This window comes from Muscardinus avellanarius (genome assembly GCF_963383645.1).
Source record: "Muscardinus avellanarius genome assembly, chromosome: 5".
NCBI classification, from domain to species: Eukaryota; Metazoa; Chordata; class Mammalia; order Rodentia; family Gliridae; genus Muscardinus; species Muscardinus avellanarius.
Window position 1 is genome coordinate 78,597,220 of NC_137790.1, and position 17,588 is coordinate 78,614,807.

At 40.2% G+C, this 17,588-nt stretch overlaps 1 protein-coding gene across 1 annotated transcript in view; it reads left to right on the forward strand.

The window, feature by feature from the left end:
- LSG1 (large 60S subunit nuclear export GTPase 1) overlaps positions 1–17,218 on the forward strand; it is a gene marked incomplete at both ends in the record, with an annotated part of 28,915 nt that extends 11,697 nt beyond the window's left edge. Inside the window, 8 exons of the mRNA XM_080695811.1 lie at positions 665–841; positions 2,873–3,286; positions 5,309–5,410; positions 5,499–5,670; positions 8,397–8,525; positions 11,418–11,497; positions 13,891–14,064; positions 17,039–17,218. Of these exons, the coding sequence (XP_080551937.1) occupies positions 665–841; positions 2,873–3,286; positions 5,309–5,410; positions 5,499–5,670; positions 8,397–8,525; positions 11,418–11,497; positions 13,891–14,064; positions 17,039–17,218 (1,428 nt within the window). The remainder of the gene's footprint in view (positions 1–664; positions 842–2,872; positions 3,287–5,308; positions 5,411–5,498; positions 5,671–8,396; positions 8,526–11,417; positions 11,498–13,890; positions 14,065–17,038) is intronic.
- Between the last annotated feature and the right edge of the window lie 370 nt (positions 17,219–17,588).

Here is a 17,588-nt window from a genome sequence, read left to right on the forward strand (position 1 = left end):
AGGTTCAAAGCCAGCCTCAGCTACTTAGTGAGGCTCTCAGCAACTTAGTGAGACCCTGTTTCCAAGTAAAACATAAAATAGGTCTGGGAGATAGCCCAGAGGTAGAAAGCCCCTGGGTTCCACCCCCAGTACCACAAGAAAAAAAAAAAAAAAAAAACTATATTTTTCATGTAATCTTACAATGTTAAAATGTGAACATCTGAGGTATTCATATTTTTGAGAAATAGTGCGGATATTTTAATCTAAGTAGCAAAAATTTTAATGGTGAAACTTTTTTTTCAAAGCTTACTGAAAAGATTAGTAAGCTGTGTCAATAGTTTAAAACCTCTAAATTAGGAAGTAATTTAAAACTGGAGGCAATGGCCAGGTGTGGTGGTGCACGCTTGTAATCCCCGCGCTTGGGAGGGAGAGACAGGAGGATCCGCAGATTCGAAGCCAGTCACGCACGCTGGCTTAGGAGACCCTGTTTCCAAATATATAATGTAAAAATGGGTCTGGGAGTGTAGCCCGGAGGTAGAAGGGCTTCCAGGAACCCCAGTACCACCAAAAAAAAAAAAACAACTGGAGGCAATGAAAAAATATTTACTGGGGGGGTCTTCAGTGTAATTTGCCTGATTTTTTTCTTGTTTGAAGAAATTTTTTAATATGTCTTTGTCTTGCATAGGAATGTTATGTGAAAGAGATTGATGCCAACAAGGAGAATATTATTCTAATAAACAAGGCAGACTTGTTGACTGCCGAGCAGCGGAGCGCCTGGGCTGCATACTTTGAAAAAGAAGATGTGAAGGTTATTTTCTGGTCAGCTTTGGCTGAGACAGTTCAACTGAATGGTGACACTAAGGTAACACGGTGTGCTTTTTCAGAGTGGTTTTCAGGAAGGATTCTAATTTCTGATTAGTATGTTTTTATTTGTATTTTTTTTTTCCTTTTAGAGATTTGTGGTAATTAAGGTTTTTATTATTGTTGCTTTGGTATTTTGGGGTTGTTGTTGTTGTTGTTTGTTGTTGTTTGCTTTTTCCCCCTAAATGCCACAATAGTAGGATGACCTATAAAAAAAATGAGTCACAAGCTGAGCATGGTGGCACATACCTGTAAGACAGGAAGATTGCAGCTCTCAGGCCAGTGTATGACAACTTAGCGAAACCCTGTTTCAAAAAATAGGACTGAGGGTATAGCTCAGAGGTAGAGCCCCCATGGGTTCAAAATCCCCAGTACCACCAAGAAAAGAGGGGAATCACCAGGAGACATGGTGGCGCACACTTGTAATCCCAGTACTTGTGAAGCTGAGACAGGAGGATCTCTGGTTTGTGGTCAGCAACTTAGAGAGGCCCCCCACAACTTAGTGAAACCCTGTTTCCGAATAAAAAGTGAAAAATAGGGCTGGGGGTATAGTTTGAAGGTAGAATGCCCTGGATTCCATCCCTAGTACCACAAAAAATAAATAAATATCATAAAGTTACTTTCTTTGTGATTTGTGGTTTCTTTCTTTTTTTTGGTACTGGGGATGGAACCCATGGTGTATTCTACCTCTGAGTGATACCCCCAGCCCTATTTTTTTTTTTTTTCCTCTTTATTTTGAAACAGAGTCTCACTGAGTTACAAAGAGCCTCACTAAGTAGCTCAGGCTGTCCAAATGCTGGGATTCCAAGCATGCATCACCACGCCCAGCTTGGTGGTGTTCAAATAGTTTAACATTCCCAGTATTATGTGCTAATGTTTTCTTTTTTAATTTTAGGCAAGAAGTTTCAAAATGACCTTGTAATTGCATTTAAGAGAAGTCAGAACAAAAGGGGACAACTGAAAGATGTAGCTTAGTTGTAGAGTATTTGCCTAGCATGTGCAAAGCACTGGGTTCCATGTCCAGTACTCCTCCCTCCCTCCGTCTGTCTGTGTGTGTGTGTGTGTCTGTGTCTCTCTCTCTCTCTCTCTCTCTCTCTCTCTCTCTCTCTCTCTCTCTCTCTCTCACACACACACACACACACACACACACACACACTCGTGAAAGAATAGCAATTTCCTTAAAATGCAAAAAATATAAATGAAGCTCATATATTATGTCCTTCTTGTTTTGTGCAAACAGGAGAATGTTTAAATGTTTTGATTGTTGCTGGGCGTGACGGCGCACGCTTGTAATTCCCGTGCTTGGGAGACAGAGACAGGAGGATCACGCAGGTTCAAAGCCAGCTGCGCTGGCTTAAGAGACCGTTTCCAAATAAAAATGTATAAAACTAGGTCTGGGAGTATAGCCTGGAAATAGAAGGGTTTCCAGGAACCCCAGTACCACCAAAAAAAATGTTTAGATTGTTAATGAAAAACGCTTTGTTTTATTCTATATCTCATTGCAAAATAACTGTTGCTAAAGAACTCAGCATAACATAGCTTTTTCTCCTTGGTTTAAGAATGATTGGTTGATTGATTTTTGCTGTACTGGGAACTGAACCCAGGGGCACTCTAGCCCTGAGCTACACCCAACCTTTTTTACTTTTTATTTTGTAATAAGGTTTCCCAGAGTTGCCCAGGCTGTCCTTGAGCCTGCATTCTTCCTGTGTTGGTTTCCCAAGCAGCTGGGATTGTAGACATGCACCACCTCACCTAGCTAAGACTTCTTTTAAATTAACAGTAATTCATGTTATTTGTACCAAGTTCAAATTTTACAGAAATATATAGAGTACGATGTTAAGGTCTGCTGATCCCACCCTCCCGAGAGGGCGTGCTGCTGAGGGGCTAGCTCTGTGTGCCTTGTGCTGGAGGCTCACTTTGCAGCCTGTGTTCACTGTTTCCAGCCTCCTGGATACCCAGTTCATTGGGTATCTTAACGAGTGAAAAGTGCAGTTGCATACTTCTGAGCTTCTGTGGTTTGGTATTTCTTCAGGAACAAGTAAACAGAGAAGCTGAAGAAGCCAACACAAGTGAGTCTGAAAACTCCAGTTTTGATGAGAATGAAGTTCCACACAGTGAGGCTGACCGTTTCCCAGGCAGGGCTTCTCCCTCACTTGGGGACAACTCCGCCAGTGACGAAGATGCCAGTGAGTACGAGGACTGCCAGGAGGAAGAGGAGGAAGATTGGCAGACATGCTCAGAAGAGGACAGTGGCCCTGAGGAGGCTTGTGGTCAGGACTGGAAGGAAAGCTGTACTGAGAATTCTGAGCCTCAGGACAGAAACGCCTCACAGAAGAGGGAGACACACAATTTTAGCCACCTGGTATCAAAGCAGGAATTGCTAGAGCTCTTTAAGCAGCTCCACACTGGAAAGAAGGTGAAAGATGGGCAGCTTACTGTTGGACTGGTAAGATGGAATACATCGTGAAGCTGTTACCACGTGGGTTTTAATGCCCCCTCCTCTGGTAGCTACACAGGGATCCCTGGGAGCAGTCTGACATCATAGGGAATGTATTGCTTTCTGGCTGCCCACTGGCATCATGGGATGAAGCAGCGGGCCAGCCAAAGCCCAGCTTGAGGAATGAACTGCCTCAAGGTTTATATTAGCTACACACTTGTTCATATTTAATATATTCTCCAGTCTCCTTCCAATGCAGCTCTTCCTATCATGTGAACGCCAAGAGAGACTAGAGTGAAAGAGCTCTTAATGTCTCGTTCAGCATTCTTTTGGCATTTTGTGGTCCTTGCCACCTATACTGTAAATGTTCCAGGTTCATGTTTGAGAGAATTCCAACATGTTGGCAGGTAAAACATAAAAGATGCTTTTGTTGCATAAACATTGCATAACAAATGAGAAGTCGAATTCTGTCTCAACATACTTATCATAACTCCAGAGGTGGCTGTGGAAGTGCCCATACCCCAAAGGGCTATAGCGTGGCTCTTGGCCTCAACCTTAGCTGAGGTCTATTGATTAAAAAAATCATCTATCACACCAGGCCTGGTGGCACATGCTTGTAATTCCAGCATTTGGGAGGTTGAGACAGGAGGGTTGCGGTTTGCAGACAGCCTCATCTACTTGGTGAGGGCCTCACTCAGTGAGGCCCTGTTTCAAAAATAGGACTGGGGGTGTGGCTCAAAGGTAGGAGATCATTTATCCAGGAGAACAAAACAAAGTAGAAGAAAGGAGACTGTTGAGGTTTAGAGTCTCCCAGCTCTCACTTTCTGAATGTCTTACTCTAGAAATTCCGAGAATAAGCTAATTACTCATTTTTCCTTCTTCCTTCAAACATCTATAAATCGCTTGTCGTATCAAGAATTCTGCTGAGCCCCTAACAAAATAATCATATGTTGTGATTATTGTCTAATGCTCAGCTTCACCCCCTTCTAGAAGTTTCTAGTGGAAACTGTAATGCCTTTATTTATTTATTTTGTGGTTCTAGGAGTAGAACCCAGGGGCATTCTACCTTTGAGCTACACCCCCACCCCTATTTTTTTATTCTTTATTTTGAAACAGGGTCTCACTGAGTTGCAAAGGGCCTCCTCACTAAGTACTTGAGGTGTCAGTGTCTAGTGCACTAGAGACCTAAGGGTAAAGCCGATTCACGGGGCACAGGGGATGCAGGTTTCATGTACACTGCGTGTTTTATTGAGAAAGCAATCAGACTTTTACAGAGAAAGCTTCTCTGGGATCCATAGACAAATTAACTATTTTCGACATTACAAGGTTGTCTTCAAGCAACAATGGATGTGAGTAAAGCCAAAGGAGTCTCAAAGCAACTCTTTGCTTTACAAATAGAAACAAAGAACACCTGTGACCGCTCATAACATCTCAAGCTGTTTATCATACCAATAAGTTCTGAGAGATGTCTATGCTGGGAAGGACATTCAGAGAGAGGGCCGGAGCTGCTTCCGACCTTGAAGGCAACTTGGCAAGACTCATAGCTCACTGATAGAGGAAGTATGCTTGCCTCCCAGCCTGGCATTCCAAGCTGCCTCTCAGGAGCCAGAGTTGCTTTGTTAACCCTTTAAGCAGGAGCCTGCATCTCAGTACTCTCACACTGAGGCTGTCCTCAAACCGTGATCCTCTTGTCTCAGCCTCCCAAATGCTGACATTGCAAGCGTACGCCACCATGCCTGGCCTGTAATGCCTTTAAATAGGGCTGGGGGATTATACAAGGGGATGAGGTTTGCTGTAAGTTAACAGTAAAACCTATAGAAATAAGTGTATATAGGTTGACCATCACTGGAGATGGGTCTGAGTAAAGCCTCTCATATCACAAGAGAAAAAGGTCAAAGAACTCACAGAGCATCTACTTCAAATAAGCTTCCAAGCAACCAGAGGCTTATAGTCTTGCCACCACTGGTGTTCTGTCTCTGAGTCTTTGATAGCTGTCCTGTAATTATTCAGTAACTTCTGAGTCTCTTCTAGGTGGGGTACCCTAATGTTGGTAAGAGTTCAACTATCAACACCATCATGGGCAACAAGAAAGTATCTGTGTCTGCCACCCCTGGTCACACCAAGCATTTTCAGGTATTTCTACAGCTCTTGCCACTCATGTGCCACTCCTCTCCCCTTCGGCTGCCTTGTGCCCAACACAGACTTCTTACTTGTCTTTCAGACTCTCTACGTGGAGCCTGGCCTCTGCCTCTGTGACTGCCCAGGCCTGGTGATGCCGTCCTTCGTGTCTACCAAGGCAGAGATGATTTGCAATGGAATCCTTCCGATTGACCAGATGAGAGACCACGTCCCACCCATATCACTGATATCCTTTCTGCTTCCAGAACACTCGGGTGGTTCTGTGCATATTAGGCTTCAGGAATTTGGGGAGCATTGCCTTCTGCTGGCTTTTTTTTTTTTTTTTTTTTTTTTTTTTTTTTTTTTTTTTTGGTGGTGGTACTGGGGTTCCTGGAAACCCTTCTACCTCCGGGCTACACTCCCAGACCTATTTTATATACTTTTAAAAAATAAATTTGGAATCAGGATCTCTTAAGCCAGCAAGGCTGGCTTCAAACCTGCGCAATCCTCCTGTCTCCACCTCCCAAGCGCGGGGATTACAAGGGTGTGCCACCACATCCGGCTTCTGGCATTTGAAGGGTTCAGGTCTGGTAGTTTAAGAATGAAGAATCTAAAATTCTAGTGAGCTACACAAGTTCACAGAGTGAGGTAGCATCAGGACTTCAGAATTACGACTTATCTCCTGGTTCCAGTGGTGTCGCAGGGATAATACATTTATTTCCTGCTTGCTGAGTGCTTTCTGACATTTGCTAAATATCTTATTTGAAAGTTAGGTGGGGTGGTGCACACCTATAATCCCAGTGCTGGGGAGGCTGTCACAGGAGGATTGCAGGTTTGAGACCAGTCTCAGCAACTTAGTGATACCCTGTTTCAAAATAAAAATAGAAAGGACTGGGATATAGTTCAGAGATAGAAAGCCCCTGGGTTCAATCCCCTGGACCCCCCCTCAAAACTTATCTGATATTCAATCAACCCTTGAAGCAGGTATTGTTGTTATTCCCATTTCCTTTTATTTGAGGCAACTGAAACACAGAAAAGTTAAATTTTCCCAAGATCTCACAGCTAGTATGTACATTAGGAATTCCTTTTTTTTTTTTTCCTCTTAACACCATGAATTGGCTTATGTGAAGCATCAAGGATAATGCCTAACTATCCTAGTTGAAGGAAGTACTCTAAGGTACATGTGTTAAGAACTTTGCAGAGCTAGCTATGGTGGCACATGCCTGTAATTCCAATACTTGGGAGGCTAAGACAGAAGTATCATAGGTTCAAAGCCAGCCTTAGCAACTTAGCAAGACCTGTTTCCAAATAAAAAATAAAATAGGGCTGGAGTATAGCTCAAAGGTAGAATGCCCTGGGTTCAATCCCATGCACCACAAAAACAACTAAGCAGGATCTAAGATTAAACCCTACGTAGAAACTAACAGGCTAGCCTCTTAGTGTTTTATGGATCCTGCTAGAAAACAGGAAACTGCTAAACTGGCATACTAGCCTATTATTTTGTAAGGAGGGTAAAATTCCAGACCTTGCTCAGTTCTTGACAAAAATCCTTAATACCTATACTTAAAGCCATAGCTTTTTGTTCACCCAAACTTTTTTCTACAAAAAATAATGACTATAGCCAGGCGTGATGGTGCATGCTTGTAATCCCTGCTCTTGGGAGGCCGAGACAGGAGGATCACACAGGTTCAAAGCCAGCCTCAGCAATTTAGTGAGGCTCTCAGCAACTTAGTGAGACCCTGTTTCCAAATAAAGTATAAAGTAGGTCTGGGATTGTAGCCCAGAGGTAGAAAAGCCCCTGGGTTCCACCCGCAGTACCACCACTAATTAATAATAATAATAATAATAATAATAATAATAATAATAGGTAACAACTTACTCAGACTTTTTTTTAAAGTATCTGCTAAAATGGAATACTAGACAATTATTAAAAAGAACATACTGATTATACATATAGCAATATGAGTAAAACTCTAAGCATTGCATATACATATACAATGTAACACCATTTATGTAAAAAAAATTTATCTCACTAAACAGCACCTTATAATCATAGATACCTATGTTTTTTAAAGTGCTAAAAATGAATTGAAGGATACATCACAAACTATGCTGTCCTCATTGTGATGGAAGAGACTGGTATAGTGACTTAAGAACTTAAATTTATAAATATAGTTTTAATAGCTGAAGTTTTGGTACCCTGATTAGTTGGAAACGCAGGTGTTTTTTATGCTTTCCTGGATATTTTGAGTTTAATCAACAATTGTGGTGGCACACGTTTATAATCCCAGCACTTAGGTTCTAACAGCAGGATCATAGGTTCAGAGCCAGCCTCAGCGACTTAGTGAGGCCTCCACAACCTAGGCCCTGTTTCAAAGTACAGAACTGCAAATGTAGCTTAAAGGTAGAATACTCCCGTGTACAATCCCCAATACTAAAATAAATGAATAATAAGTAATAAATCAACAAACATGTATTAAGCATTAAAGGCAGATTAGGCTAGGTACTATGGAGAATACAGGCATAACTCAGGTGGGTTGTGCCATTTAAGGAGCGTCAGTTTGGAGGGGGAGATGTGTATGTGAAAAATTAGGACAAGATACAATATTTTAAGCTGTATAAAGAAAGTGCAGATAGATTCTGGGAGAGTGGACAAGGGAGGGAAAATCACCTTGCATAGTTGTATTAAAAACAAAAATACCCTAATTTAGAATTATCTCAAATTTACAGTTTATAATTTTGCTTTTTAAAGTAAAATGTCATCTTTGAGATTTGTTTTAAAGATAAAATTTTAGTTACTATTTTAAAATAATTTGGAAGTGATATTTTGTTCATAAGGCTTTATTTCAAAGGAAAAGTAATTATTTAGGTTAATGAAAAGCTCTACTCTTTGGAGAGGAGAAAGGGTGCTTGTCATAGAAATCTTGGAGTGCCAAGTTCTTAGCAGCGTGTCTTAGATGCTGTGAAGAAGTCGGTTCAAGAGAATGGATTCCTTGACAAGTTCACGTATGCGAAAATATTCCACGACATGTTTTCGAAACTACCTATGGCATTAACATTATAACGCCTAGAGAGGATGAAGATCCCTGTCGACCTCCAACCTCGGAAGAACTGTTGACTGCTTATGGATGTGAGCTGTTTTGTGTCGTTTTGTTTTAAAACATAAAAGATAGCAATATAATTAACTAATAAAAATAATTAACAAAAATTTGGGGTTGAGGGTGCTTGGGATGGAACTAAGAGTAAGCATTGCTCTATGACTGCCACAGTCCCAGCTATTTTTTAATAATAGTATAAACCAGGCATAGTGTTGCACACTTGTAATTCCAGTACTTGACCGGCCGAGACAGGAGGATTGCAGGTTTGTAGACAGCCTCAGCTACTTAGTGAGGCCCTCTGCAACTTAGCGAGACCCTGTTTCAAAATAAAGAATAAAGCCGGGCGTGGTGGCACACTCTTGTAATCCCCGCGCTTGGGAGGCAGAGACAGGAGGATCGCACTCGTTCGGAGCCAGCCTCGCTGGCTTTAGAGACCCTGTTTCCACATAAAAAAAAAGTTAAAAAATAGGTCTGGGAGTGTAGCCTGTGGGAGTGTATCCCGGAGGTAGAAGGGCTTCCAGGAACCCCCAGTACTACCAAAAAATAAATGAATGAATGAATGAATGAATGAATGAATGAATGAAAAGAAAGAATAAAAAATAGGGCTGGGGATGTAGCTCAGAGGTGGAATGTCCCTGGGTTCAACCCCCACTTCCACCTAAAAATAAAATAATAATAATAATAAAGTAATAATATTATTATACTGTTTTTCATCTAATGCTACCTGATAAAAGCAAGTTTGTAAAAACAAATGACCACATATGCACAGATTCCAAGATTACCATCTGTGTCTGTGTAGAGTAGTCTCTGGCAGTCAGTTTTAAAAGGCATTGCCAGATTGCTCTAGTTTTACTTTGTACTCCTTAAAGGCTAGTGAGATTGAGCATCTTTCCACATGTTCGCCTTTTTCTGTGCATTGTTTTTTTCTTAATGATTTGTAGTTCTTTGTACTATGCTCTGCACATGTTGTTTTTCCCAATGTTTATTATGATTTCCTTAGGCATATAGAAGTCAACAGTAGTAACAAACCACTTGTTTTTCTTTAACATTTAGAACTTTTATTTTTTCTTATTTATTTTTGCATAGAATGTATATTAAGCCAAGCGTGGTGGTGCATGCTCCTAATCTCAGTACCTGGGAGGCTGAGATAGGAGGATCTCAGGTTCGAGGACAGCCTCAGCAAGTAGTGAGATGCTCATCAACCTAGCAAGGCACTGTTTCCAAATAAAAAATAGGGATGGGGGTGTGCCTTGGAAGTAGAATGCCTCTGTGTTCAATATACAGTACAACAACAACAACAACAAAAAGATGTGTATTAAGACTCCAAGTATTTTCATTGGCACTGAGAGAGCCAGCGCCCAGCTGGTGTGTGAGGAGCTGTTTTGGACCAGACCTGTCTGCCACAGCCCATGTTCTTATCCACTGTGCTCTGCCACTGTCTTCTCCTTGAGTTGGTATTAAAGGAATCTTTGTGGTACATTGGGAAACTGAAAGAAATGTGGGTGTATCTTTAAATAAGAAAACTTGTCCTGTCTTTTTTGTTTTGCTAATGTTCTTAGGTAGTCTCCATGAATAGTTTTTTTAATTTATTTTTTGTGGAACATACTGAAAATGGCATACATTCAGACTGGGCTTGGTGGCCTCTCCCCCTCCACCCCGCTTCCCCTTTCAGCCCTCCCAACAATGAGAATCCAGGTTGACCATGCTATATTCATACATTTACACATATTCGAATGTAGCTCCTCCATTAATCAACCTCGGCCTTCTAACTCCATCCTAGCTTTGTTGAGGTTTCCCCTCCATTGCCTGGAGTCCGTCCAGTATTCTTAATACTCCCTAGTTTGAATATATTAGAGAAAATATATGTCCCTTCTCTTTCTGTGCTCGGCTGATCTCACCTAACATAATGTTCTCCAGGTCTTTCTATCTTCTTGTGAATAACATGATTTTGTTCTTTATAACTGAGTAGAATTCCATTGTGTATATTTCCCATAATTTTGCAATCCATTCGTCTGTTGATAGAGACCTTAGGTTGGTTCCATATTTTGGCTATTACGAATTGTGCTGCTGGGGAGATGCAAATCAAAACTACGCTGAGATTCCATCTAACCCCAATTAGAATGGCAAACAAATCAAATAACAACAAATGCTGGCAGGATGTGGGGAAAGAGGAACTCTTTTACACTGTTGGTGGGAGTGCAAACTAGTTCAGCTGCTATGGAGGTTAGTGTGGAGATTCCTTAGAAAACTGGAAATGGATCTACCACATGATCCAGCTATACCACTCCTGGGTATTTGTCCAAAGGGATTGAAATCAGAACTACAGTAACATATGCACACCCATGTTCATAGCAGCACAATTTGTAATGAATAAATGTTTAAAATCAAACGATAGAAGAAATAACTAAAGAGAAATTCAGTGTGTCTTTCATAGTGTGTTGCTAGCTAGGTGGCTATTGTGATATCAGATATAACTAATCTATATTAGCAAATGTTTTTGGTGCTAAACAAAATATAATTTACAGTGATAGTGAATTAACTTTTTTGTTTGTGTATCAGTTAACTTTTTAAAAGATGGAAGTAAGCCAGGCATGGTGGCACACACACACCTACAATCCTCATACTCAGAAGGCTGAGACAGGAGGATTGCAGGTTCAAGGCCAGCCTTAACAACTTAACAAGACACTCAGCAACTTAGCAAGACCCTGTTTTAACTAAAAAATAAAAATGCCTGGAGGTGTAGTTTAGCAGTAGAAGGACCTCTGATTCAATCCTCAGTGCCAAAAATATAAAAATTAAAGATAGAAATAAACATGCAGAGTTAGTGTCTCAGTGGGAAGTTCTAAATGTACATCACCTCCACTGTCTTCATTGTGATAGTCTGTCTTCTGACTGAGGTTTTACACGATTTATTTTTCCCACAGATATGCGAGGATTCATGACAGCACATGGACAGCCAGACCAACCTCGATCTGCCCGCTATATTCTAAAGGATTATGTTAAAGTAAGGGAATCCTTTGTTTTATTACTGAATAAGCAAGTCTTCTTTTTAGACATTCCTTGTTTTTAACTAATGGCAACTTGTAAAGTAAAAGATACTTTTTCATTGAGAAAAATTATAACTGGGGTTATATTCTTAATCCAGGGTAGTTATCATAATATAAATTATAGAAATTATTAATAATGTATTAAAAAAGAAGGAGATCTTTGAATACCTATTATCACTGAAAATCAGTAATTTATGAATCTGGTGTTTCCATCTCCTACAGCCTTTTACTTGTTTCCACTGTAACTATTATAATCTTCCTCATAGTATTGCTGTTCATGTCTTTCTACACATGCTTATCTAGTAATAATAGCAATAATATCTAACATTTACATTTGTATTCAAAGCTAACTTACTCACAGGAGTTTTGTTTCGGTTTGGTTTGGTTTTGTATGTGTATGGTACTGGGGATTTAACTCTGGGCACTCTATACCTGAGCTACATCCCCAGTCCTATTTTATTTTTTTTATTATTTATTTATTTATTGGTGGTACTGGGGTTCCTGGAAACCCTTCTACCTCTGGGCTACACTCCCAGACCTATTTTTATATTTTTTTATTTGGAAACAGGGTCTCTTAAGTCAGCAAGGCTGGCTTTGAACCTGCACAATCCTCCTTTCTTCGCCTCCCAAGCACGGGGATTACCAGCGTGCGCCACCACGCCCAGCTGTTTTTTTTATTTTGAAAAAAGGTCTCACTAATTTGCAGAGGGCCTAAGTTGCTGAGACTGGCTGTGAATCTGCAGTCCTGTCTCAGCTTCCAAGTACTAAGATTATAAGCATGCATCACCACACCCAGCTTTCTCTTAGGATTTTAAATTCTGTATATGTATCTCATCAAAAATACATCATCAGCCAGGTGTGGTGTACTGTAATTACAATCTCAGTGATTATGATTACAATCACAGTACTTGGGAGGCTGAGACAGGAGAATCGCAGGTTCACAGCCAGCCTCGGCAATTTAAGGAAACTCTTAGAAACCTAGGTGAGACCCTGTTTCAAAACAACAACAACAAAAAAAAAAAAAAACCATTTAAAAAGGAATGGGGATGTAGCTTACAGGTAGAATGCCCCAGGTTGATGCCCTAGTAACACACACACACACACACACACACACACACACACACACACACACACACCCCATAGTGAGCTGGACACAGTGACGCATGCCTGCAATCTCTGCTACTCTGGGAGACTGAGGCAGGAGGATTGCAGTTGGAGGCCAGCCTTGGTAACTTACTGAAACTCCACCTCAAAATAAAATTTTTTTAAACAACTGGCCCTGTGTTTAATCCCCAGTACTGCAGCAACAACAAGAAGAAACATAACAAAAGGGCTATAAGGATAACTTAGTGGTAGACCATGTACCAGGACATGCACGGGCCATGGGTTTTATTCCTCGCACCACACAAAGAAATTAAATAAAATAACAAGTCTATGAGGTTATGATTGTCAGATTACAAATGAAAACATGTTATTTTGGTTTTTTCATCAATAAAATGGAGATTAATAGTACCTAGTTTGAGAAATTATGGGAAATACACAAAAAGAATGCATATATGGATATAAGCTGTATATACATATAAAATATGTATATGCATATATAAGATACCTATTAAGCTCAGTGCCTGGCACATAATAAGCTCTCAAGAATTATTATGCATTAAATTTAATTCTTCCTAAAAATCAGAATTATAGATAGTAACTAGTTGTGAAAACATAGCTTTATTCCCTCTTCAAAGACATACCAGTGGAAGATAGAAGTAAAAGTGGGCAGCCGTATTTCAGAAGAAAGTAGTTAATACTCCTTGCATAATAATATTTGCATGGAAATCCCTTTTTCATTTACCTTAACAGTCACAGCTTTTAGAGCCTTTATTGTAGAAAGAGATGCCTTTGTGCCAAGTGAGCAACTACAGATTACACATGGGAATCTGAGAACTATCTGGGTTTCAGAATCCTAGTCTGGTACTCCCATGAGTATAGTCATAATTGTCCATTCGTATCCTGGTTTTTGTTTTAGAAAGTATTTGCCTTAATTATAATCATAAAAGTATACTGGAGAAGACTTAGTAGAAATGCAAAGTAAAAAGGAACACAGTGACGAATGCATCCTAGTCTGAGGCCTTCATGGATGAGTGAGGTCTCTAGAAAACTTAAGGCTTACACATTGGTATAATAGTTACAACTCTTAAGTTGGAATAGACCAGAACTCAGCTCAGCTTAATCAACATGCAGAAAACTCCCTCAGGTGTGGCTGGTCGTGATGTCTCCTCGGAGGACTTCTTCCTTCTCCTGGAGTAACACACATGGTACCTAGGATGCACTGTTAACATCTGTGTTGTCTTCACAGGGCAAACTGCTGTACTGCCATCCTCCTCCTGGGAAAGATCCTGTGATATTTCAGCAGCAACACCAACGACTCCTAGAGAGCAAAACAAATGGGAACGAAGAGAAAATGCAGCCGGGGGGAAATAAAATGGCAAGACAGATTGAAAATGTAGTTGACAGAACTTTTTTTCATCAAGTAAGTTCAACTTTTCTTTAGCTTCTGATTCAGCCATTTTTTAGCAGTAAAAATTGAGATATACATGGGCAGCAGTGGCTATTTATTTTTATTTTTATTTTTTTTATTTATTTTTTTGGTGGTACTGGGGTTTCTGGAAGCCCTTCTACCTCCGGGCTACACTCCCAGACATATTTTTTATACTTTTATTTGGAAACAGGGTCTCTTAAGCCAGCATGGCTGGCTTCGAACCAGCGCGATCCTCCTGTCTCCACCTCCCAAGCGCGAGGATTACAAGCATGCACCACCACGCCCAGCGGCAGTGGCAATTTAAAAAAAAGGATTGAGCCGGGCATAGTGGCGCACGCTTGTAATCCCAGCATTTGGGAGGCTGAGACCAGAAGTTCATGGTTCACGGACAGCCTCAGCTACTTAGTGAGGTCCTTTGCAACTCAGACCCTGTTTCAAAATAAAGAATAAAAAATAGGGCAGGGGTATAGCTCAAAGGTAGAATGCCCCTGGGTTCCACCCCCAGTACCACAAAAAAAAGAAAAAGGATTGAGATATTCATATGCCATAAACAAAATTGAAGTTTGCACATACCCTTTTACAACTCAGTAGTTTATAGCGTATTCACAAGGTTATACAGTAGCATTTTAATACCCCAAAAAGAGTCCTCATACTATTAGCAGTCACTCCCCAAGTTCCTCTCACCCTAAGCCCTGCCACCCACTAATCTGTTTTCTGTGTTTATAGATTTATTTGTTCTAAACATTTCGTATAAATGAAATCATACACTATGTAATCGCTTGTGGCTGGCTTCTTTCCCTCAGCATAATGTCTCCAACGTTCACCTATATGAACCCAGGGGGATTCTATCTCTGAGCTACACCCCCAGCTCTACTTTTTATTCTTTATTTAATTGAAAATAAACAATTCATTATTTTATTCTTTATTTGAAACTTCTCATGAAGTTGCAGGGTCCTCAGTAGCTGAGGCTGGCCACAAACCAGAGATCCTCCTGTCTCAGCCTCCCAAATGCGGGATTTCAAGCGTGTGCCGCCACACCCAGCTCCTATACCATTTCTTTTTGTTGCCAAGTAACTCATTGTATTTTGTTTATTCTTTTATTAGTTGATGGACATATGGGTTGTTTTCATTTTTTTGGCTAATATAAATAATGCTGCTATGAATTTCTGTACATATTTTTGTGTGGACATGTATTTTTAGTTCTCTGGAGCATATACTTAGGAGCAGGATTACTATGGTACTTTGGTAACTTCAGTTTTACCATTTGAGGTACTGCCAAACTTTCCAAAAGTGGCTACTCCATTTACATTCCCACCAGCAATGTCTCAGGTTTCTAATGTTTCTACAACCTTGCTGGTATTTGCTATCTTCTGACTTTATTTTAGCCTTTGTGGTATATGTGAAGTGGTTTCTCAAGGTTTCTATTTTCATTTCCCTAATGTCACATGATGTTGAGTATTTATTATGTGTTCATAGGAACATTGTTTTTTTTTTTGGAGATAATGTCTACTATTGTTGAGTTGTAAGAATTCTTATATATTTTAAATATAAGGCTCTTATCAGATTCATGATTTGCAAATCTTTTCACCCATTTAGTGGGCTCTTTTCTCTGAGCCATCATATCTTGTGATAGAAAGTCCTAGAGAAACAAACTTCACTAATGTCTTCTGTACTTTAAAGTATTAATAACTTTTTAGCCGTGCATGGCGCACGCTTGTAATCCCTGCACTTGGGAGGCTGAGACAGGAGGATCGCACAGGTTCAAGGCCAGCCTAAGCTATTTAGTGAGGTTCTCAGCAACTTAGTGAGACTCTGTTTCTAAATAAAATATAAAATAGGTCTGGGAGTGTAACTTAGAGGTAGAAAAGCCCCTGGGTTCCACCCTCAGTACCACACACACAAAAAAATATTAATAACTTCAGTTGCTTATATCATAGCTATAAATTATACATAACATTTTAAAAGACAAATTTATGTGTAAGAGTTAAATCATATAGTTGTACATAGTATCCTTTTAGGTGGCTTGCAATAGCAAAAAAAAAAACAGGAGCTGTATTCAGAGACTGGATGGGTATTTATCTGCAGCATGCAGTGAGCCTCTGAGGCAGGCAAGCACATGTTATTATCCCCGTTTTACCACTTAGGACACTGAGGACACTAAATGAGTTGCATTTGTTTTACATTACATAGCTAAGATAGGACTTAGGTACTTGTGACTCCTTGTTTGAATTATTTCCAAGTCTATCCCAGTTTTTAGAAAGATTGCAAGGTCTTTCTTAAGCCTGCAACTGTGATACAGGATGCTTAATTTGAATTTTTTAATGCTTGCAGAAAAGTTCTGAAGGCCATGTATAAAGGTGTGTGTGTGTGTACACACCTATGTACATACACATGATACTGGAGATTGAACCCAAAGATGATCTGCCTCTGAGCTCCCAGTCCTTTTTTTCCTTTGAAAAGGGGTCTCACTAAGTTACTTATGTACTGGCTTTGAACCTGTGATCCTCCTATCAGCCTGAAAACTTAAACTTTTAATTCATATATCTAAACCATAGTCCCTAAGCAATATTTTACTGGTGGAGGTCATGGGCTGTTTACTTTCCAGTTGCAAGTTATTAGATTAATTTTTCCTACTAAGTAAGCTTAAAATTTCTTTAGAGTCAGTGCCTAATTTGGGTTGAGGCGGGTTGAATTTTAATATCAAGAAAGATTTTCAGGAAACAGCTAGTATTGTGAACCTAATCACACAGATGGCATTTAATGCTATTTAGTGAGGGAAAGGAGGACGGGGAGGATAGAGGAACTGAAGACAGAATGCTGAAGAGAAAGAGGACCAGTGACAGAAAGGGCAGTCCACTGAGTGGCCCGCTCATGTTTATCTTGAAGCAGTCCATAAACAGTGCTGTGCATGCTCCTTAAAGGAGATGGCTTGCTGATATCTTGTCAATTGCCTTCTTATTTCCAGGAGAATGTGAGAGCTTTGACCAAAGGGGTCCAGGCTGTGATGGGTTACAAGCCTGGGAGTGGCCTGGTAACAGCAGCTACTGTTAGCTCTGAGAATGGAGCTGGGAAGCCCTGGAAAAAACATGGCAACAGAAATAAAAAAGAGAAGAGTCGTAGGCTCTACAAGCACCTAGATATGTGAATCTGAGTACTACAGAAATGGCATCTGCACTGTGCAGTGGAAAAGAACAGAAGCTGCTCTTGGCTGTGGAACTTTTCCAAGACACTGGTGCTCTGGAATGGACCCTGCTCTTGTAGAAGGTGACCACACCCAACAGTTGATGTCAAGACTGAAGGGCTCCTGGAAACACCCGCTCTGATCAAAGCAGCATTGGGAACTCCAGGAACCTCTAGGAAGGCTACACTTAAGATGAGAGAATGAATGATGTATATTTGTTTGTGTAAACATATACACAAGTGCTTATTAATTTGTGTCAAATTTGTTATGTTAACTTGTTAATTTGGGATGTTTTTGAAAAGATATTAAAATTAAATTACCACTGACTTGATGT